Source organism: Entelurus aequoreus, linkage group LG20, assembly GCF_033978785.1.
Source record: "Entelurus aequoreus isolate RoL-2023_Sb linkage group LG20, RoL_Eaeq_v1.1, whole genome shotgun sequence".
Taxonomy (NCBI): Eukaryota; Metazoa; Chordata; class Actinopteri; order Syngnathiformes; family Syngnathidae; genus Entelurus; species Entelurus aequoreus.
In genome coordinates this window covers 12,521,664-12,544,163 of record NC_084750.1, presented here as the reverse complement: position 1 = coordinate 12,544,163, position 22,500 = coordinate 12,521,664, and the positions used below count along the sequence as shown (strand labels likewise).

At 40.3% G+C, this 22,500-nt stretch overlaps 1 protein-coding gene across 1 annotated transcript in view; it reads left to right on the top strand.

The window, feature by feature from the left end:
• top2b (DNA topoisomerase II beta) overlaps nucleotides 1-22,500 on the top strand; it is a 74,793-nt gene that overhangs the window by 23,348 nt on the left and 28,945 nt on the right. Inside the window, exons 14-21 of the mRNA XM_062029387.1 lie at nucleotides 2,710-2,820; nucleotides 5,609-5,714; nucleotides 5,807-5,916; nucleotides 9,972-10,064; nucleotides 14,322-14,436; nucleotides 15,845-15,966; nucleotides 19,907-20,055; nucleotides 21,738-21,969. Coding sequence (XP_061885371.1) covers nucleotides 2,710-2,820; nucleotides 5,609-5,714; nucleotides 5,807-5,916; nucleotides 9,972-10,064; nucleotides 14,322-14,436; nucleotides 15,845-15,966; nucleotides 19,907-20,055; nucleotides 21,738-21,969 — 1,038 coding nt within the window. The remainder of the gene's footprint in view (nucleotides 1-2,709; nucleotides 2,821-5,608; nucleotides 5,715-5,806; nucleotides 5,917-9,971; nucleotides 10,065-14,321; nucleotides 14,437-15,844; nucleotides 15,967-19,906; nucleotides 20,056-21,737; nucleotides 21,970-22,500) is intronic.

Sequence of the window (22,500 nt, the reverse complement as noted above, 5' to 3'; positions counted from 1 at the left end):
AGATTTAGGAAACATCAGCACCAAAGGAATCCATTCACAGAGATTTCAAAATAATCAAAGCAGCTCTCCGACATGCGGTTGATTGCTGTTCCATGTCTTTTTTTGGCCTTAAAGGACAGTCAGGACTTTATTCTAAAGTAAAGATCAAGTCTGAGATTTAGTTCCTCATCAGACACTGAATATGAAGTACTGATAAGATATTTATACGATGACACTTGCTCTATTGTTGAGTGGTCATACATACTAGTGTGCCGCGGCCGTGAGATACAGTCTGGTGTGCCGTGGGAGATTATCTAATTTCACCTATTTGGGTTAAAAATATTTTTTGCAAACCAGTAATTATAGTCTGCAAATGATGTGTTGTTGTTGAGTGTCGGTGCTGTCTAGAGCAGTGGTTCTCAACCTTTTTTCAGTGATGTACCCCCTGTGAACATTTTTTTAGTTCAAGTACCCCCTAATCAGAGAAAAGCATTTTTGGTTGAAAAAAAGAGATAAAGAAGTAAAATACATTACTATGTCATCAGTTTCTGATTTATTAAATTGTATAACAGTGCAAAATATTGCTCATTTGTAGTGGTCTTTCTTGAACTATTTGGGGAAAAAAAAATACAAATAACTAAAAACTTGTTGAAAAATAAACAAGTGATTCAATTACAAATAAAGATTTCTACACATAGAAGTAATCATCAACTTAAAGTGCCCTCTTTGGGGATTGTAATAGAGATTCATCTGGATTCATGAACTTAATTCTAAACATTTCTTCACAAAAAAAGAAATCTTTAACATCAATATTTATGGAACATGTCCACAAAAAATCTAGTTGTCAACACTGAATATTGCATTGTTGCATTTCTTTTCACAGTTCTTTTTGACAGACATTTTAGTGAGAAACCTGAGCTTGTGCTTCACTGAGTTTATGAACTTACATTCATATTTTGTTGAAGTATTATTCAATACATATATTTATAAAGGATTTTTGAATTCTTGCTATTTTTAGAATCTTTAAAAAAAATCTCACGTACCCCTTGGCATACCTTCAAGTACCCCCAGGGGTACGCGTACCTCCATTTGAGAACCACTGGTCTAGAGCTCGGCAGAGTAACCGTGTAATACTCTTCCATATCAGTAGGTGGCAGCCGGTAGCTAATTGCTTTGTAGATGTGGGAAACAGCGGGAGGCAGTGTGCAGGTAAAAAGGTGTCTAATGCTTAAACCAAAAATAAACAAAAGGTGAGTGTCCCTAAGAAAAGGCATTGAAGCTTAGGGAAGGCTATGCAGAACGAAACCACAACTGAACTGGCTAGAAAGTAAACAAAAACAGAATGCTGGACGACAGCAAAGACTTACTGTGGAGCAAAGACGGCGTCCACAATGTACATCCGAACATGACATGACAATCAACAATGTCCCCACACTGCAAAAAGTCAGTGTTCAAAAACAAGAAAAAAAAATACAAAATTAGGGGTATTTTATTTGAACTAAGCAAAATTATCTGCCAATAGAACAAGAAAATTCGGCTTGTCAAGACTTTCCAAAACAAGTAAAATTAGCTAACTTCAATGAACCCCAAAATACCTTAAAATAAGTATATTCTCACTAATAACAAGCACACTTTTCTTGGTAGAAAAAAAAGACCTTTTTGCCCAATATGTTTAAAAATATTCTTAAATTAAGTAAATGCTAGTGCCATTATCTTGACATAATGATATGCGCTCGGCATCTTTTTTTTTTTTTGATGCTTGGAGTAAGAAATTATTACTTTAAAAAAGTAGTTTTATACTTATGAGTTTTAATGACATGAATTGATTTACTTGGACCCCGACTTAAACAAGTTGAAAAACTTATTGGGGTGTTACCATTTAGTGGTCAATTGTACGGAATATGTACTGTACTGTGCAATCTACTAATACAAGTTTCAATCAATCAATCAAAAGACACAGCTTTGCAACACTTGATATTCTAGTTTCAAGCATGTTTTACTCAATATAGGTCATAAAATCTCAGCAACAAGCTGTAATATCTTACTGAGATCATTTAGGACCAAAACACTCTAACATAAAATCTGCTTAGTGAGAAGAATTATCTTATCAGACAGAAAATAAGCAAATATCACCCTTATTTGAGATATTTAATCTTACATAGATTTCCGTTTTTGCAGTGCACAAAGAAGGATAAAAACAACTGAAATATTCTTAATTGCTAAAACAAAGCAGGTGTGGGGAATAGCGGTCAAGGAAGACATGAGACTGCTACAGGAAAATAGCAAATAAAAAGAAAGCCACCAAAATAGGAGCGCAAGACAAGAAGTAAAACAGTAAACACAGGAAAACAGCAAAAAAGTCAAAATAAGTCAGGGTGTGATGTGACAGGTGGTGACAGTACACCTACTTTGAGACAAGAGCTATATTGATGCATGTTTGGTTATGCTTTAAAGTCATATCCAACAATTGCGACAACAACTTTTTACTGTCAACTGAGTTTCGTTTTTTAATGATTTCTGCTGGTGGTGTGCCTCCTCTGCATTTTTTCAATGAAAACAAATGTGCCTTGGCTCAAAAAAGGTTGAAAAACACTGATGTAGACCAATTCAGGGTCTGTAAGAGCGTGATGGGAGTGAAAAAGCTGAGCAATTGTGGATTTGATGAAAATAAGGGTCCTAAGATTGCACCTGCACACGCTGACTTCTCACCTTTTTGTTTTTTCATCCTAGGATCAAGATGGGTCTCATATTAAAGGTCTACTCATCAACTTCTTCCATCACAACTGGCCGTCCTTGCTTAAACACACATTCCTGGAGGAATTCATCACACCCATTGTCAAAGTAAGGCAAATGAAAATATCGGACAGTCCAGCGGTACCTCGGCTTGCGAGTGTTTCTTGAGATACTGGCAGTCTCGGCTCATTGTTATGCCGTAGGTTGCGAAAATACATGGAGTTTATGAGCCTCAGCAACACGAGTTGTCAGGGGTGCCCGTTACGTGGATGGTGGAGGGTGTGTCAGCTACTTTTCAATGTACCAAGTGGAGGGGATCATTCACATATATCATTTATATTGATTTATTTATGAAGGAGAGGTTAAAAGGTGTTTAATGATCATACAAGCATGTTTAACATTCCTTTCTTTCATGAAGACAAGAATATGGGCGAAGTGGGGCGTTATAGATAGATAGATAGATAGATAGATGGATAGATAGATAGTATTTATTGAATCAATCAATCAATGTTTACTTATATAGCCCTAAATCACAAGTGTCTCAAAGGGCTGCACAAGCCACAACGACATCCTCGGTTCGGAGCCCACATAAGGGCAAGGAAAAACTCACAACCCGGTGGGATGTCAATGTGAATGTGATTCCTTCAGGAGAGTTCCCTCAGGAACATTTAAATTCCAGCAGCAGTGTACAGAATTGAGATCGAATTTAAATTGTCTTTTATATTGTCTCTGTATTGGTTTTCTATTCATTTATTCTTTGTTTTTATTCAGTCATTGGTGTAGCATAATATTGTTTTTAATATCGTTTTTAATATTGTTTTTAACATGGCTGTGCAGCACTTTGGAAACATTCTTGTTGTGTAAATGTGCTATATAAATAAAGTGGATTGGATTGGATTAAAAAGTAAATAATGGGGGTATAAATGGAAACAAAATAGAAAAATATTACAATAAGAATACAAATAAAAAGCAACAATGCTATTACAATAAGAATAAAGCTCGGTTGGTAGAGTGGCCGTGCCAGCAACTTGAGGGTTCCAGGTTCGATCCCTGCTTCTGCCAACCTTGTCACTGCCGTTGTGTCCTTGGGCAAGACACTTTACCCATCTGCTCCCAGTGTCACCCACACTGGTTTAAATGTAACTTAGATATTGGCTTTCACAATGTAAAGTGCTTTGAGTCACTAGAGACAAGTGCTATATAAATATAATTCAATTCAATTCAATATAAGTTGGTGTATGACCTGATTCTGATGACTTGCATTGATTGGAATCAGACAGTAGTGATGATAACCAGTGTTGGGTTAGTTACTGAGAACCAGTAACTAGTTACAGTTACTAGTTACTTTATTTCAAAAGTAACTCAGTTACTAACTCAGTTACTTACACCAAAAAGTACCGGTAATGCATTACTGTGAAAAGTAACTATTTAGTTACTTCTTTATTTCCCCTTTTTTTTAAGGCTCCCATTAATGCCCTTTTAGCCTTCATTTCAGTACTGTTATTGCACTGGAGAATAATACAATGTGTTGATCAACTTGACATGCATTAGCATCACTGAACTCTGCTAAGCAATGTGGTCTACATACAACACACAAACAATGTGGTCTACATACAACACACAATGTGGTCTACATACAACACACAAAGACAAAGATATGTTTCAAAGGGCCAATTTATTTCAGGCCAGAACAAATTGACAAAACTATTTTAAATAGCTGCAACATAATGGCACTTTAACTTTAAGTAGATAGGATCAAGACACAACTTACATTTAACTAAAATGTTATTTTCTTTGTGCTCGACAAAAGAAAAGTATTGAGAATGTCTCCATGTTAAAAAACTCGACTTCTGGCTTCGCCATGATGTCTTGTTAGTTGTTATGATAGTAGCGTATGTGTGTGTGGCCCTTTAAGATATGACAACATGTGAGGTGAGTGACGTCAGTGAGTGAGTGGGCGAGAGAGGTGAGCGAGCGGCGACAGTGAGTGCATGCAGGTGCTCTAGCTTGGTGGATGGCTGCTTCCAATAAAGTCACAAAGTTGCAACAAACCGCCGGCCTCGTCATTCACCCTCAGCTGTAAAGACCCTCTTCCGGGTAAAGTGAAGGTTGTTAGCCCCGAAGGAACGTCTCCCCTGCGCTCCTCAACTACGGTATGGGAGTCCCCCCCCGCCCCCACCCACAGAAAGCACACCTTTTCTTTTCCACCGCAGCGATGCAATAAAACACACTCAGATCTTCTGTTTCTAGCCGATACTACATATAAAATAACGTAAAATAACGCAGTAACGCATCATGTGGTAACGGTAACTGAGTTACTGAATATAAAAAATAACGCGTTAGATTACTAGTTACTGCCGAAACTAACGGCGTTACAGTCCCAACACTGATGATAACGTCCACATTTTCAAATGGAGGAGACTCTTATTTTGTTAGCGCAGGCAGGATGAAGCGGCGCTTTTATTGTGAACACAGGAACGGTGCGGTCGGTCTTTAGTTTTGACGGCAGGTACGGCGCGAGAGTCTGTTGAAATTTAAAGTGCTTCTCGCCTTCCTGTCGGTCATTTTTTTCTTAATAATGATCTGTCAGCAGCCAGCGTCATCTCACAAGAACCTCGGGTGCCGTGAATGTCAATCAAGTGACCAAAGTGACGTCATAGTGAAGATTTATGATCGCTCATTTTTAGGTCTGTTTTTCAATGCCTGGCTGGCGGTGGACTGACACACCCTCCACCATCCACCGCTAGCTCGCCATCCACGTAATGGGCACCCCTGATCTGGAGGATGTGTCGCAGACAGGTGTCGATGAATGACAAGTATTTTATTGGTGGTGTTTACAGTGGTCGTTACTACCATCGCAGATAGAACAATTTGCAGCCATTGTTTTTTTCTGCAGGCCACAAAGAGCAAGCAAGAGGTGGCTTTTTACAGCATCCCAGAGTTTGACGAGTGGAAGAAAAACACAGAAAACCACAAGAGCTGGCATGTCAAGTACTACAAAGGTTTGCTTGCTAAACACAATCACTCGACACAGTGCAGCGACATGTTCCAATATGTATTTATTACTTCATCCCGAGAAACATTTGTGTTGTAGGTTTGGGTACGAGTACAAGCAAAGAGGCAAAGGAATACTTTGCTGAAATGGAGAAGCATCGCATCACCTTTAGATACAACGGAGCAGAGGATGATGCTGCCATCACTCTGGTAAGTACAATCACACATTTGAAATCACATTTAAACTTTCACTTCAAATCATAATTACTACTAACTTTTATTTGAAATCAGAAGTTTATTTCAAATGAAAGTTACCGTAATTTCCGGACTATAAGCCGCACCTGACTATAAGCCGCACCAGCTAAATTTAGGGGAAAATACAGATTGCTCCATATATAAGCCGCACCCGACTATAAGCCGCAGGGTTTTGATGTGTAATTAGCGTAGTATATAGGGGTTCCTGCTACCACGGAGGGGATTGTCGGGACAGAGCAGACTGTTTGGGAACGCAAAGCGTCCCATTTATTAACTATAAATCTTTCAATCATTCAATCAAACTTTCACATCTTTGACATGGCGAACAGCATTCGTGCAGAGTACAAATAATACAACGTTGCAAAGTAATACAAAGTGCTCGCATGTACGTTATCAAAATAACCAGCCTACCGGTATATGAAAAGTCAGTCTTTAATCATTGTGTCATCGTCTTCCTCCTGCGTACTAAAACCACCGAAATCCTCTTCGTCGGTGTCGGAGAAGAACAGGCCGTAAATAAGCCGCACCCTTGTATAAGCCGCAGGGACCAGAACGAGGGGAAAAAGTAGCGGCTTATAGTCCGGAAATTACGGTACTTGGAATTCTGATTTCAAATGGAAAGTTAGTAGGAACTATCAACTTCTAACTTTCATTTGAAATCAGAATTAATAATAATAATAATAATACCTGGGATTTATATAGCGCTTTTCTAAGTACCCAAAGTCGCTTTACATGTAGAACCCATCATTCATTCACACCTGGTGGTGGTAAGCTACTTTCATAGCCACAGCTGCCCTGGGGTAGACTGACGGAAGCGTGGCTGCAATTTGCGCCAACGGCCCCTCCGACCACCACCGAACATTCATCATTCAATTCACCGGTGTGAGTGGCACCGGGGGCAAAGGGTGAAGTGTCCCGCCCAAGGACACAACGGCAGCGATTTTTTGGATGGTAAGAGGCGGGGAGCGAACCTGCAACCCTCAGGTTTCTGGCACGGTTGCTCTACCCACTACGCCATGCCGCCCCAGAATTACTACTTTAGATTCCTAATGAAGCTTGACGCTCCTCTACTTTCTCCTGCCCCGCTTGCTGCGGCGACAACAAACAAAACTCCAGACGCTCCTCTTCGTTTTGTATAGTTTACTTGTGAACTTAATAGTTCAAAAATGTAAAACAATAACGATGTAGGAACAAATGAATGGCAAAATAAAGCGAGTTTGTTACAATAAGAAAGAGTTAGAAAAAGTAAGAGTAAGAAAAAGTAAAGAGTGAGGTCAAAAAACTGTGTGGCTCAATTCCCCCGCACCTGACTGCCATTACCCACAATACCTTGTGTCCAAAACCATCTTACCACACAGATCCTTCCGCCATATATGAAATTAAACAGTTACGTCATCAAATTATTTAGACAAGTGTAATAATTACAAATAATGTGTACCTTATAATTATTCTAAGCATGCAAATAAAGTAAATAGTCCCATTTTGGCTGAATAAACATAAAGCACCTTCCATAAAATGTAAATGAAGTTAAACAGCATTTAGGCTCCTACAACTACTGTCTTTCATTTCAAATCAGAATTACTACTGTCTTGCATTTGAAATCCGAATTACTACTAACTTTTATTTGAAATCAGAATTACTACTAACTTTCATTTGAAATCAGAATTACTACCAACTAGGGCTGGGCCATATGGCCTTTTATTAATATCTCAATATTTTTAGGCCATGTCACGATATACCATATACTGTATATGTGGATATTTTGCCTTAGCCTTGAATGAACACTTGATGCATATAATCACAGCAGTATGATGATTCTATGTGTCTACATTAAAACATTCTTCTTCATACTGCATTAATATATGCTACGTTTAAACTTTCATGCAGAGAGGGAAATCACAACTAAGTCAATTTAGCAAACGTGTATTTATGAAACAGTTATTAAGCAGTGGCACAAGCATTCATGTCGTTTCCAAAACAGAAAGTGCAAGATTGTCAGAGACATTTTAAAACAAGCTATGAGTGCACTTTTGTGCATGATGTCACTAAGATGACATATCAAAACAACACTAAATTAAAGTGCACTTTTTGTACAGAACGCCACTACAATAGTTTAAAACAAATAAAGTGCACTTTTGTGCAGGATGTCACACAAGATATTTCAATAAGTGTCAAATAAAAATGAGCTGCATAATAGGAAATCAAATAGTGTATGTCCTTCGCTATGTGGTAGGTTCCTGCGGACGTTATCTCCTTCTGTTGTTGACTTTTTTTTTTCGTATGGTGTTGATGTGGAAATGGTTGCTTCGGCATTTTGTGGGTGTGGCACCGAACGGAGATGTTGACATGCGGAGTTTCAAGCACTCCTCATTCTCTAGTGGGTGACTTTTCAAATGATGCTACAAATTAGCAGTGCTGCTACTTTTTGTAGCAACGCTTTTGCCGCGTACTTGACATATTACGGTTGTCTGTTCAACATCTTCCCGCTTGAAGCCAAACCACCGCCAGACGATGGACCCCCTGCTGTTTTTCTTGGGAATTAATTCTTCCTTCATTTGTTACCAGATTGGCACCTTCTCTCTCTCGTATTACCACTTGCACCACAGCTAATGTTACCTATGCCGCTACCTCTCTGCTCCGTGAGGACGTATGACGTATGTCATAAGGCGCGCTTGTTTTACGTCTCTTTGAGAAGGAGAGACAAGAAAGAGTGAGAAGAGCATGAAGTGTAATGTCTGCAGTTAAAAGCAACTGCGTGAGAACGTATACTCCAATATCACAATATAGTCATTTTCTATATCGCACAGAGACAAACCCGCGATATATATCCAGTATATTCCATATATCGCCCAGCCCTACTACCAACTTTCATTTGAAATCAGAATTACTACTGTCTTATGTTTTAATTCATAATTACTACTTTCATTCATTTCAAATCAGAATTACTACAGCACTTAATGTAAAGCATAATCACTGTAGTTTTCCAATTTGTTTTAATATGTCCTGTTAAGCCACTCATGTAAATTATATTGTTAATGTAGGTGAGCATATCTGCTGTACAGATTTACTTTACAAAACATAAGTCTGGGATATTTCTCTTGTCGTCGTCTTTGTATTTGACTTTATTATATGGATATATTTAGTATTTGGCACAGACGGACCGCAACAGGAGGGCATAGAAAGAAGGAAAAAAAAGAAGACCTCTAGGGGGAAATTGTGGGGACAAGACCGAGAGAGAGCCAACAGAACAACATTAGCAAATACAATATTCCAAAAATTATAACAAAGAACCAGTTAATGAGGAAGATAGTAATAGCACATAAATGGCAATGAACGTTATTACTGCAGTACTTCATTTTAAGCATAAATCACTACAGTTTTTCCATTTGAAATCATCATTACTACAGTACAGTTACTAAAACAATACATTTTCATCTATAATTGTGTGAAGGTCCCCAGCCCCTCGTTTTGTTTTTAATATTAAAAACACTCTAAAACCTTTACAAGTAAAAATAAAAGAAGATAAAGATATTTAAACACTTTAATTTACGGTGATATGTATCTTAAAAAGCCTAAACAATATTTGTTTCTTCTGCCAAAGAGAGTAAATTGTGTGTTGGTTTGTTTATTTATTTAAAAGAAATACAACTTGTGTAAAGATATCAGTGTGTGTAAATACTTTTTCCAGCTCATTCCACAATACCGTGATGACAACTGTGATCATATTGGTCAAAATAATTGCGTTATGACATTTTTACATGGTGACATCTCTAAATCGTAGTTAGCATACCATTTAGTTAAAAAATAAAATGTAGAGACCAGTTCAAAATGACATGTATCTTTAATTACTTCTGTTGGGCCCCATATGAAAAAATACAATGAAATACTTGAAGGTTGGAATATAATAGTTTGATCTGCCATTTTGAAATCATAGAGGATTTATATCATAATATTTGCCAGAGAAATGCACATTTGTTGTGAGCAAGCAGCGACACTTGTTCTTGTCTCAGGCTTTCAGTAAGAAGAAGACCGATGACAGGAAGGAGTGGCTGACCAATTTCATGGAAGACCGACGACAAAGAAGAATGCACGGTCTGCCTGAGGTTGGTGTGATGTGTTTTTGTGCAACGCTATATGTTTTCATAATCACATTGTACAGGAAGTGTTGATGGGGTCATGCATCTACAGTATTTGGATACAGTGCAGCCCGGCCTTTAGCTAGCAATAGTGCCAAGGAGAAGCCAAAGCTTGAAAACCCTCCGACTGTTGCACTTGTCCCTCCCTGTCTTTGCAGTTTTACAAAAACAAACCATGTCAACTATTATACAGGATTTAATTTCTAATATTTATTTTAGTATTTAATGTATCAAGCACACACAAGAAAAACCCACAAAGAGCTGCCAGGCCACTGTGACGCATCATTCCTTCACAAACATTTGTACTAATCACAACTTGACATGACAAATAACATCAGGGTGTGTATAATAATAAGTGAAATAAAGTGTAGTTATTCACAACCAGCCAGGACTTACGCTGCTGTAGTAGTGTACATAAACAGTCTTATCACCATGACGACACACGTTTATGTGACACAACTTCCTGCATTGATGCAGCATTTTCAAATGTAATGTGCGCCTAACTCCTGTTTGGCAGACTACTACCGCATACCTCACATTTTTGTCTGCTTTAAGTTTAAGGAAGACTACTTCCTCACACCTCACCTTTTTGTCTACTTAAGGCAGACTACTTCCTCATAACTCACCTTTTTGTCTACTTAAGGCAGACTACTTCCTCACACCTCACCTTTTTGTCTACTTTAAGGCAGACTACTGCCTCACAACTCACTTTTTTGTCTACTTAAGGCAGACTACTTCCTCACACCTCACCTTTTTGTCCACTTTGAGGCAGACTACTTCCTCACACCTCACCTTTTTGTCCACTTTGAGGCAGACTACTTCCTCATAACTCACTTTTTTGTCCACTTTGAGGCAGACTACTTCCTCATAACTCACTTTTTTGTCCACTTTGAGGCAGACCACTTCCTCATAACTCACTTTTTTGTCTACTTAAGGCAGACTACTTCCTCACACCTCACCTTTTTGTCCACTTTGAGACAGACTACTTCCTCATAACTCACTTTTTTGTCTACTTAAGGCAGACTACTTCCTCACACCTCACCTTTTTGTCCACTTTGAGGCAGACTACTTCCTCATAACTCACTTTTTTGTCTACTTAAGGCAGACTACTTCCTCACACCTCACCTTTTTGTCCACTTTGAGGCAGACTACTTCCTCATAACTCACTTTTTTGTCTACTTAAGGCAGACTACTTCCTCACACCTAACCTTTTTGTCCACTTTGAGGCAGACTACTTCCTCATACCTCACCTTTTTGTCCACTTTGAGGCAGACTACTTCCTCATAACTCACTTTTTTGTCAACTTTGAGGCAGACTACTTCCTCACCCTCACCTTTTTCTCTACTTTAAGGCAGACTACTTCTTCATAACTCACTTTTTTGTCAACTTTGAGGCAGACTACTTCTTCATACCTCACTTTTTTGTCAACTTTGAGGCAGACTACTCCTCATAACTCACTTTTTTTCCCGCTCTGAGGCAGACTACTTCCTCATACCTCACCTTTTTGTCCACTTTGAGGCAGACTACTTCCTCACACCTCACCTTTTTGTCCACTTTGAGGCAGACTACTTCCTCACACCTCACCTTTTTGTCCACTTTGAGGCAGACTACTTCCTCACACCTCACCTTTTTGTCCACTTTGAGGCAGACTACTTCCTCATAACTCACTTTTTTGTCTACTTAAGGCAGACTACTTCCTCACACCTCACCTTTTTGTCCACTTTGAGGCAGACTACTTCCTCATACCTCACCTTTTTGTCCATTTTGAGGCAGACTACTTCCTCATAACTCACTTTTTTGTCAACTTTGAGGCAGACTACTTCCTCACCCTCACCTTTTTCTCTACTTTAAGGCAGACTACTTCTTCATAACTCACTTTTTTGTCAACTTTGAGGCAGACTACTTCTTCATACCTCACTTTTTTGTCAACTTTGAGGCAGACTACTCCTCATAACTCACTTTTTTTCCCGCTCTGAGGCAGACTACTTCCTCATACCTCACCTTTTTGTCCACTTTGAGGCAGACTACTTCCTCACACCTCACCTTTTTGTCTACTTTAAGGCAGACTACTTCCTCATAACTCACTTTTTTGTCAACTTTGAGGCAGACTACTTCCTCATAACTCACTTTTTTGTCAACTTTGAGGCGGACTACTTCCTCATAACTCACTTTTTTGTCAACTTTGTGGCAGACTACTTCCTCATAACTCACTTTTTTGTCAACTTTGAGGCAGATTACTTCCTCATAACTCACTTTTTTGTCCGCCCTGAGGCAGACTACTTCCTCACACCTCACCTTTTTGTCTACTTTAAGGCAGACTATTTCTTCATAACTCACTTTTTTGTCAACTTTGAGGTGGACTACTTCCTCATAACTCACTTTTTTGTCAACTTTGAGGCAGATTACTTCCTCATAACTCACTTTTTTGTCCGCTCTGAGGCAGACTACTTCCTCATAACTCACCTTTTTGTCCGCTCTGAGGCAGACTACTTCCTCACCCTCACCTTTTTCTCTACTTTAAGGCAGACTACTTCTTCATAACTCACTTTTTTGTCAACTTTGAGGCAGACTACTTCTTCATAACTCACTTTTTTGTCAACTTTGAGGCAGACTACTTCTTCATAACTCACCTTTTTGTCTACTTTAAGGTAGACTACTTCTTCATAACTCACCTTTTTGTCAACTTTGAGGCAGACTACTTCCTCATACCTCACTTTTTTGTCAACTTTGAGGCAGATTACTTCCTCATAACTCACTTTTTTGTCCACCCTGAGGCAGACTACTTCCTCACACATCACCTTTTTGTCTACTTTAAGGCAGACTATTTCCTCATAACTCACTTTTTTGTCAACTTTGAGGCGGACTACTTCCTCATAACTCACTTTTTTGTCCGCTCTGAGGCAGACTACTTCCTCATAACTCACCTCTTTGTCCGCTCTGAGGCAGACTACTTCCTCATAACTCACTTTTTTGTCAACTTTGAGGCAGACTACTTCGTCACCCTCACCTTTTTGTCTACTTTAAGGTAGACTACTTCTTCATAACTCACTTTTTTGTCAACTTTGAGGCAGACTACTTCCTCATACCTCACCTTTTTGTCCACTTTGAGGCAGACTACTTCCTCACACCTCACCTTTTTGTCCACTTTGAGGCAGACTACTTCCTCACACCTCACCTTTTTGTCCGCTTTGAGGCAGACTACTTCCTCACACCTCACCTTTTTGTCCACTTTGAGGCAGACTACTTCCTCATACCTCAGCTTTTTGTCCACTTTGAGGCAGACTACTTCCTCACACCTCACCTTTTTGTCCACTTTGAGGCAGACTACTTCCTCATACCTCAGCTTTTTGTCCACTTTTAGGCAGAATGCTTCCTCATACCTCACCTTTTTGTCCACATTGAGGCAGACTACTTCCTCATATCTCACATTTTTTCCCTCTTATAGGCAGACTACTTTTTCATAACGCACCTTTTTGTCCGCTTTGAGGCAGACTACTTCCTTATACATCAATCAATCAAAGTTGATTTATATAGCCCTTAATCACGAGTGTCTCAAAGGGCTGCACAAGCCACAACGACATCCTCGGCTCAGATCCCACATCAGGGCAAGAAAAAAGTCAACCCAATGGGATACAATGAGAAACCTTGGAGGGGACCACCGATGTGGGGACTGCCCCTGGGCGACCGGTGCAATGGATTTCGAGTGGATCTAGTTAATACCTCACCTTTTTGTCCCCTTTGAGGCAGACTATTTCCTCATACCTCACCTTTTTTCCCGCTTTTAGGCAGACTACTCGCTCATACCTTCCCTTTTTGTCCGCTTTTAGGTGGACTACTTGCACACTTAAAAGTGTAGTGTGGAAAATTTGTATGCAGCCATCCCGAACACACAGGACATTCCAACGCCAATGCATGTACTGCTTTTTTAAGACCGTCCCAAGACGTTTAGCTCTCAGCTGCAACGGCGTTTTGGTATTTCCACAAAAGCCACCACACGGCCGACACCGCTGCTACCACTTGCTGCTAGCACACTGCTGTTGTGATCATGTGCGATCTGTATACACTGCTGGATAGAATTACTGGAGCGTACTGCTTATATCGGACCTTTTTGATGCATAATCCTACGCACATTTTTTTTGTTGATGTTGGACCAATATCTGATACCAATATCGGACACCAGTAGCTGTTATCACGTCATTGTTGATTGTTTTGTCTTCATTTCAGCAATACCTGTACGGGACGCAAGCCAGACATCTGTCCTACAATGACTTCATCAACAAGGAGCTGATTCTCTTCTCCAACTCTGACAATGAGAGATCCATTCCGTCACTGGTTGATGGTTTGTATGAGCTATTTCTATGTAACCCTATTTAGTTGTATGATCTATTTCTATGTAAGGCAAGAACAAACACATGTATGTACATAAAGAGGATATTTGAAATCTTTTTCAAACTACAAATTAAATCAAATTATCTTAACCTTCTTAAACGTTTCATGTCTGAGTCAAACATCGAACTATCTATTAAACAAGACAAGAAGCAAGGAATCAAACAGAGACAGGATTCAATTTAGCTCATGAGGAGAGCGCGTGTGGACCTGCACGCTCCACAGCAGGCCTGGGCAATTATTTTGACTCGGGGGGCCAAATTTAGAGAAAAAAATGTGTCTGGGGGCCGGTATATATCTGATTTTTAGGAACACTAATACAAAACCTCACAATAATGTCTGATTGAATGCTAAAAACGTTATGACAGACCGCCTTAAAAAAACGGAATGGAATTTAAACATTTTTTACTGAATGAGACACCCAGAATGTACATGGAAATAAAGAATGTAGGATTCACAATATTAACTATTAACGATACAACACTGAATATTGACAACATGTGAACGTCACACCCCCTCTCCATCGACATATTTTAGAATCAAGCGAAACGCAACAAACGCAGCGAAATATGAACACGAAGGGTAAAATAAACCCACCTACAATCTGATACATCTGATATATCACTAAGTTTTAGAACTTTGTTGTAAAAATCTCCTTCCGCGTCTGTCCCTGACACCCGCATTTCAGGCTGACACTCTGCAAACGATCTCCACCCACACTGCTTGGTGCCTCATCTGAGCTGCTGTGACGTAGAGTACCATAGTAACTAATTAGATTACCATAGTAACTAGTATATCATGCAAAAGGGCAGATTCCAACCATTGAAATACTTTGTATAGTTCAAGACTTACGGTCATTTGAAAACATCACTGCACATTATAATGGCGGCTACACTTTCCATCTTAAAGATCTAAAAACATTATTTGGGAATGTCCGGCGGGCCAGATTGAAAAGCTTAACGGGCCGGGCCTTAATTTGCCCAGGTCTACTCTACAGTGTCACCCCACCGCTCTGAGGAGGGAGCTCCACGCCTCCTCCTTTATTTGGGCATTTCCTGATTACATAGCTGCAGCTGCTTCTAAGGGGAGGGGTCATAAACATCAGCTGCACTGGGTCATAAACAGTTCAAACCAAAAGGTGCTTGGAGCGGTGTCAGGTTTGCCCCCTCTCACTTAATATAATATAATGAGAAATATTTATTTACTTACACATGAATGTAGCAATGATTAGCAAATGACTTGTGGTTGTGTTCTAAAGGCATTGAGTCTTCCCTAAATATTGCTGATATTTTCTTTACGAAGCAGGCAATAGCACAACACTCTAATTGACTATTGTGAATATGTCCCGTTGCGATATTTAGGACTAAAGCCCGGCCAGAGAAAAGTGCTTTTCACCTGCTTAAAGAGGAACGACAAGAGGGAGGTGAAAGTTGCACAGCTGGCTGGTTCAGTAGCAGAGATGTCTGCGTACCATCACGGAGAGGTAAGAACCACTTTCAACTCACTTCCAAGACTAGTAACCTGCGTCGTACTTATACTAATTACCTTGCTATTATTAATGTTTAATTACTAATTACATGTCACTCAGTTACAAACACAAGTGCAGGTCCATGGATATACTCAAGTAAAAGTCAATGTTAGTAGAGTCAAAGTTACTTTTTATCTCCTGAGAACACTTACGGTATGATTTAGTAAAAATGTGGGTATATTAAAACACGAGCAAACTTGATAGCAGGCAAAGCTGATCTATTAAACTTGTGCAAGGAGGACCGTGTCCCTTAAATGATCCAAATAGTTCACACAATACATACAGTGTGTCTGTATATGCAGAATATAGGCGGATTAATAGAACACACAATGGGGAGGAGGAGATGCAAATATAATCATTAAGCAGCTGCAATGTGATTTATCAAACCTCAAACTGCTCTGTGGCTGCTGTTGTTCGTCTATATTTAACACCTTTGAAAGTTACATGCAAACTGGCACAGTTTATACACATTGAAATTCTTACACGGGCGCTTATGTGACGAGACTAAACGCATTATCAGCTTGTGAACCTGGAAAAAATATCCATAAATTTGCTGCAGCATTGCATAAAGCGCTGGGTTCAAAGTGCGGGTCAAAAAGTTAAAGTTAAAGTACCAATGATTGTCACACACACACTCAGTGTGGCAAAATTATTCTCTGCATTTGACCCATCACCCTTGATCACCCCCTGGGAGGTGAGGGGAGCAGTGAGCAGCAGCGGAGGCCGCGCCCGGGAATCATTTTGGTGATTTAACCCCCAATTCCAACCTTTGATGCAGACCGTAAACAGCGGTAACTTTATTGAACATTTTTGTTGGCGAAGACAGGTGTGTGGAGATACAGAAAAGGATGGGAGACATTTTTGCTGTGGGTTCTTTTTTAATTCAAGAGTTTTAGGATAGGTCTTTATTGTCATTGCACAAGTACAACGAAACTATGTTTTCAGCACAAACCCGTTCAAGATTAGACAAACAAACAGTGTACAGGGTTACAGAACAGGAACACTGAAGGGTCGCCAAAGGTGCCCCGTAAAAGATGAGGTAAAACGCTGGGGAGGAAGATGAGTACAAAAATACAATCTAGACTGGGCTCCTAAGGGGGCCTAGTCTGGAGTGGGAAAAAACCTCCATGCCATGCACACATAAACATGTTACATATAATCACGACAACTCGCAACAGAGGGGCGGGGTGTTGGGGCCCTGGAGGTCGACTGCTGCTATGAAGCGCTGCCAGCTGTCCATCACCCCGAAGGGAATCAAGCGGTGGTAAAGGCGTGGGGTGGGGAAGGGGTGTGTGTGTGTGTGTATATGCCCATTGTCTTGGGTGTGTTGATGTAGTGTTCATAGGCCTGGGGCCGTTCTGCATGCAAGCAAAAGTTCGACTCCAGGTGTCGTTGAGGAGAGAGGGAGGTCAAAAGCGTCCATCATTGAGGTGTCCTCGGAGATGTTTTCAGAACAGCTTGTTCCTGTTGTTTACAGCTTCAAGGCCATTCGAGGGAGTCAAATCGTAGATTAGGATGTTTGTTTTCCGCGAGCAGACATTACAATGGCTTGTCTGTTCTATTCGTCCATGCTGGCCCTCATATTCAATTTTTCATTTTCAGCAAGCTTCTCCATGATGTGATCCATCCTATCACCTTCTTTATCAAAGTGCTGGTACTCGCAACTTTCTTTGGTCCCATTGTGGATTATTTTGCATGAGCACTCATTTAAAAAAAAAAAAGTACAGAGACTTATAGTGTTAGTTATCAAAGAACTACAGAGTCAAGAAGTGATGATGTCATAGAGGGCCAATTAGGCAGGTTTTGTAATTAGTCACGCACACTTGTACTTGTGCAGTGTATTAACAATACAACAAAAGTGAGTCACTTCGTATGGGCAAAATGGACTAGTTAGTTATGTGCGATGCTTGGCAGCACGATAGCCAAGATGGTGTTGGAGAACCAGGGCAAAAAAGTTTGGTCAAAAACTGAATCCTACAAAAAGTGTTGCTTATAAAACTGAGGTGCCACGGACCAAGTTGGCATATTTTCAAACAAGATTAATTTAGCATGCATGGACAATTAAAATATACCCTAAATGTGACAGACTGTAGCCAAAGGCTGATGTCCATCTGCAGTCCCCAGCAGGTTGATGGTAACCTGCAAGGGATCTCATTGCAATGAAACTGGCCCAGGGCTCCCACTAATTCAGCGTTACAGCGAGTTTTATTTTTCACACACTTATTTTTGCTGTATTTATCTGGCACAAGTGGAAAGCCGGTCCCTGAAAATAATGCCTACATTAAACCGGTCCGTGGTGCAAAAAAGGTTGGGGACCACTGCCCTACATGATAAGTAGTTTTATTCCTAGATAAAACATCACCTATATGCTATACCCACCGTCAATACAGTTATGAAAGGCCTACTGAAATGAAATGTTTTTATTTAAACGGGGATAGCAGATCCATTCTATGTGTCATACTTGATCATTTTGCGATATTGCCATATTTTCGCTGAAAGGATTTAGTATAGAACAACGACGATAAAGTTCACAACTTTTGGTCTCTGATAAAAAAAAGCCTTGCCCCTACCGGAAGTAGCGTGACGACACCGGAGGAAGGACTGCTCATATTTTCCTATTGTTTACACCAGCAGCGAGAGAGATTCGGACCGAGAAAGCGACGATTACCCCATCAATTTGAGCGAGGATGAAAGATTCGTGGATGAGGAACGTTAGAGTGAAGTACTAGAATGCAGTGCCAGACATATCTTTTTTCGCTCTGACCGTAACTTAGGTACAAGCTGGCTCATTGGATTCCACACTCTCTCCTTTTTCTATTGTGGATCACGGATTTGTATTTTAAACCACCTCGGATACTATATCCTCTTGAAAATGAGAGTCGAGAACGCGAAATGGACATTCACAGTGACTTTTATCTCCACGACAATACATCGACGAAACACTTTAGCTACGGAGCTAACGTGATAGCATCGTGCTTAACTGCATATAGAAACAAAATAAATAAACCCCTGACTGGAAGGATAGACAGAAGATCAACAATACTATTAAACCATGGACATGTAAATACACGGTTAATGCTTTCCAGCCTGGCGAAGCTTAAAAATGCTGTTGCTAACGACGCCATTGAAGCTAACTTAGTAACGGGACCTCACAGAGCTATGATAAAAACATTAGCGCTCCACCTACGCCAGCCAGCCCTCATCTGCTCATCAACACCTGTGCTCACCTGCGTTCCAGCGATCGACGGAAGGACGAAGGACTTCACCACGATCATCCGTGCGGTCGGTGGCTAGCGTCGGCTAGCGCGTCTGCTATCCGAGTCAAAGTCTTCCTGGTTGTGTTGCTGTAGTCCGCCGCTAATACACCGATCCCACCTACAACTTTCTTCTTTGCAGTCTTCATTGTTCATTAAACAAATTGCAAAAGATTCACCAACACAGATGTCCAGAATACTGTGGAATTATGAAATGAAAACAGAGCTATTTTGTATTGTATTTAATGGGGTACCGATACTTCTGTTTCACTGGTTACGTCACGCGCATACGTCATCATCCAAAGACGTTTTCAGCCGGAAGTTTCGCGGGAAATTTAAAATGTCACTTTATAAGTTAACCCGGCCGTATTGGCATGTGTTGCAATGTTAAGATTTCATCATTGATATATAAACTATCAGACTGCATGGTCGGTAGTTGTGGGTTTCAGTAGGCCTTTAAAGTAACTGTAATCCATTACCTTCCACCTGTGGTAAACATTATGCATTCTTCTGTACGGTGTAAAACCAGTATTGTAGTTTTGAATCATTGCTGTGTGTGAACTTTGCAGTGTTGCTATGGAACCGTGTTTTGCAACTGGTCCAAATATTTGTTTGACTCACTTCCTGTTTGTCTTTTTTAGCAAGCGCTCATGATGACCATCGTCAACTTGGCTCAGAACTTTGTGGGCAGCAACAATGTGAACATTCTGCAGCCCCTCGGCCAGTTTGGTACTCGCATCAATGGAGGCAAAGATGCTGCCAGCCCTCGTTATATCTTCACTATGCTCAGGTAACCAGGAATGATGATGCAAATACACAATGTATGTGTAAAGTCCATATACTGTACTCGCTGTAGTGCCTACTTGGCTTTTCACCTTCATTTTGGGCACAATGAGAGAACAAGGATTCAAGGAAGTTTAATGTCATACCGGCGCTTATTTTTTACGTGAGATGGAACCACATTCAGATGGATGTCAACACCCTGCCTTCCCATACCTTCTCATATCTTTTTGATAAATGCTTGACTAACTATTGCATCCATACGATAGTTGGTGCAATATCACATATTTTGCACTGTCAGGATTAGAGGTGTCCGATAATATCGGACTGCCGATATTATCGGCCGATAAATGCTTTAAAATGTAATATCGGAAATTATCGGTATCGGTTTCAAAATTATCGGTATCGGTTTCAAAAAGTAAAATGTATGACTTTTTAAAACGCCGCTGTGTACACGGACGTAGGTAGAAGTACAGAGCGCCAATAAACCTTAAAGGCACTGCCTTTGCGTGCCGGTCCAGTCACATAATATCTATGGCTTTTCACACACACAAGTGAATGCAACGCATATTGGGTCAACAGCCATACAGGTCACACTGAGGGTGACCGTATAAACAACTTTAACACTGTTACAAATATGCGCCACACTGTGAACCCACACCAAACAAGAATGACAAACACATTTCGGGAGAACATCCGCACCGTGACACAACGGAACAAATACCCAGAACCCCTTGCAGCACTTACTCTTCCGGGACGCTACAATATACACCCCCCAACCCCGCCCACCTCAACCTCCTCATGCTCTCTCAGGGAGATCATGTCCCAAATTCCAAGCTGCTGTTTTGAGGCATGTTAAAAAAAATAATGCACTTTGTGACTTCAATAATAAATATGGCAGTGCCATGTTGGCATTTTTTTCCATAACTTGAGTTGATTTATTTTGGAAAAATTGTTTAATGCATCCAGCGGGGTGTCACAACAAAATTAGGCAAAATAATGTGTTAATTCAACGACTGTATATATCGGTATCGGTTGATATCGGAATCGGTAATTAAGAGTTGGACAATATCGGATATCGGCAAAAAAGCCATTATCGGACATCTCTAGTTATAATTGATTAATGGGATCAATTGTCCAGTCCTACATGTATGGTTATAATTGATTAATGGGATCAATTGTCTAGTCCTACATGTATGGTTATAATTAATTACTGGGATCAATTGTCTAGTCATACATGTATGGTTATAATTGATTACTGGGATCAATTGTCTAGTCCTACATGTATGGTTATAATTGATTAATGGGATCAATTGTCTAGTCCTACATGTGTGGTTATAATTGATTAATGGGATCAATTGTGTAGTCATACATGTATGGTTATAATTGATTAATTGGATCAATTGGCTAGTCCTACATGTATGGTTATAATTGATTAATGGGATCAATTGTCCAGTCCTACATGTATGGTTATAATTGATTAATGGGATCAATTGTCCAGTCCTACATACATGGTTATAATTGATTAATGGGAATAATCGCGCTGCCCTACTGTACATGTACAGTCGCACGCCAACTATTTTGGCAATCTACAACCATGCATTTATTTGTACTTCAGTCATGGTTTGTGTGACTCGAATGAAAAGAGTAATAATACTGTTAATAGAAATATTTTGATCCTCCTCTCTCCAGTCCACTTTCCAAGTTGTTATTTCCCGCGGGGGACTCCAACCTGCTGAAGTTCCTGTACGATGACAATCAGAAGGTGGAGCCTGAATGGTACATTCCCATTATTCCCATGGTGCTTGTAAACGGTGCAGAGGGCATTGGAACAGGTTGGGCATGCAAGATTCCAAACTACGATCCCCGAGAGATTGTCAACAACATCAGCCGGCTGCTCAGCCATCAAGACGCCCTGCCAATGGTAAATTGTCAAGACAAATGTCTCTCTTTTTATCTTTATGTCCTGTGCTGTTGCCTAAACAAAAAATGGTGTCATCTACTTTGCAATTTTCTGGTGCACTTGTAACAAGCTGCTCTAATCTTATCAGTTGGCGGTATTGGTAGAACGCTAGAACACCTAATAGGATGGTGAACAAGCTGCTCTAATCTGATTAGTTAGCGCCTTTGGTAGATTGCTAGTGTCCGGTTCAAACACAGAACTATCTATTAAACAGGACAAGAAGCAAGGAATCAAACAGAGACAGGATTCAATTTAGCATCCTCGTACGCTCCCACGCTCTAAGGAAAAAGTTCCACGCCTCCCCATTTATTTGGGCATTCCCTGATTACATAGCTGCAGCTGCTTCTAAGGGGAGGGGTCTCATTATGCAGCAGCTGCACTGGGTCATAAACAGTTAAGACAAAAGGTGCTTGGAGCGGTGTCGGGTTTGCCCCCTCGCTGCTTGTAGATTTCGGGTCCTGATAAGGCCCTTCCCGTGGCTGTCCAGATCTG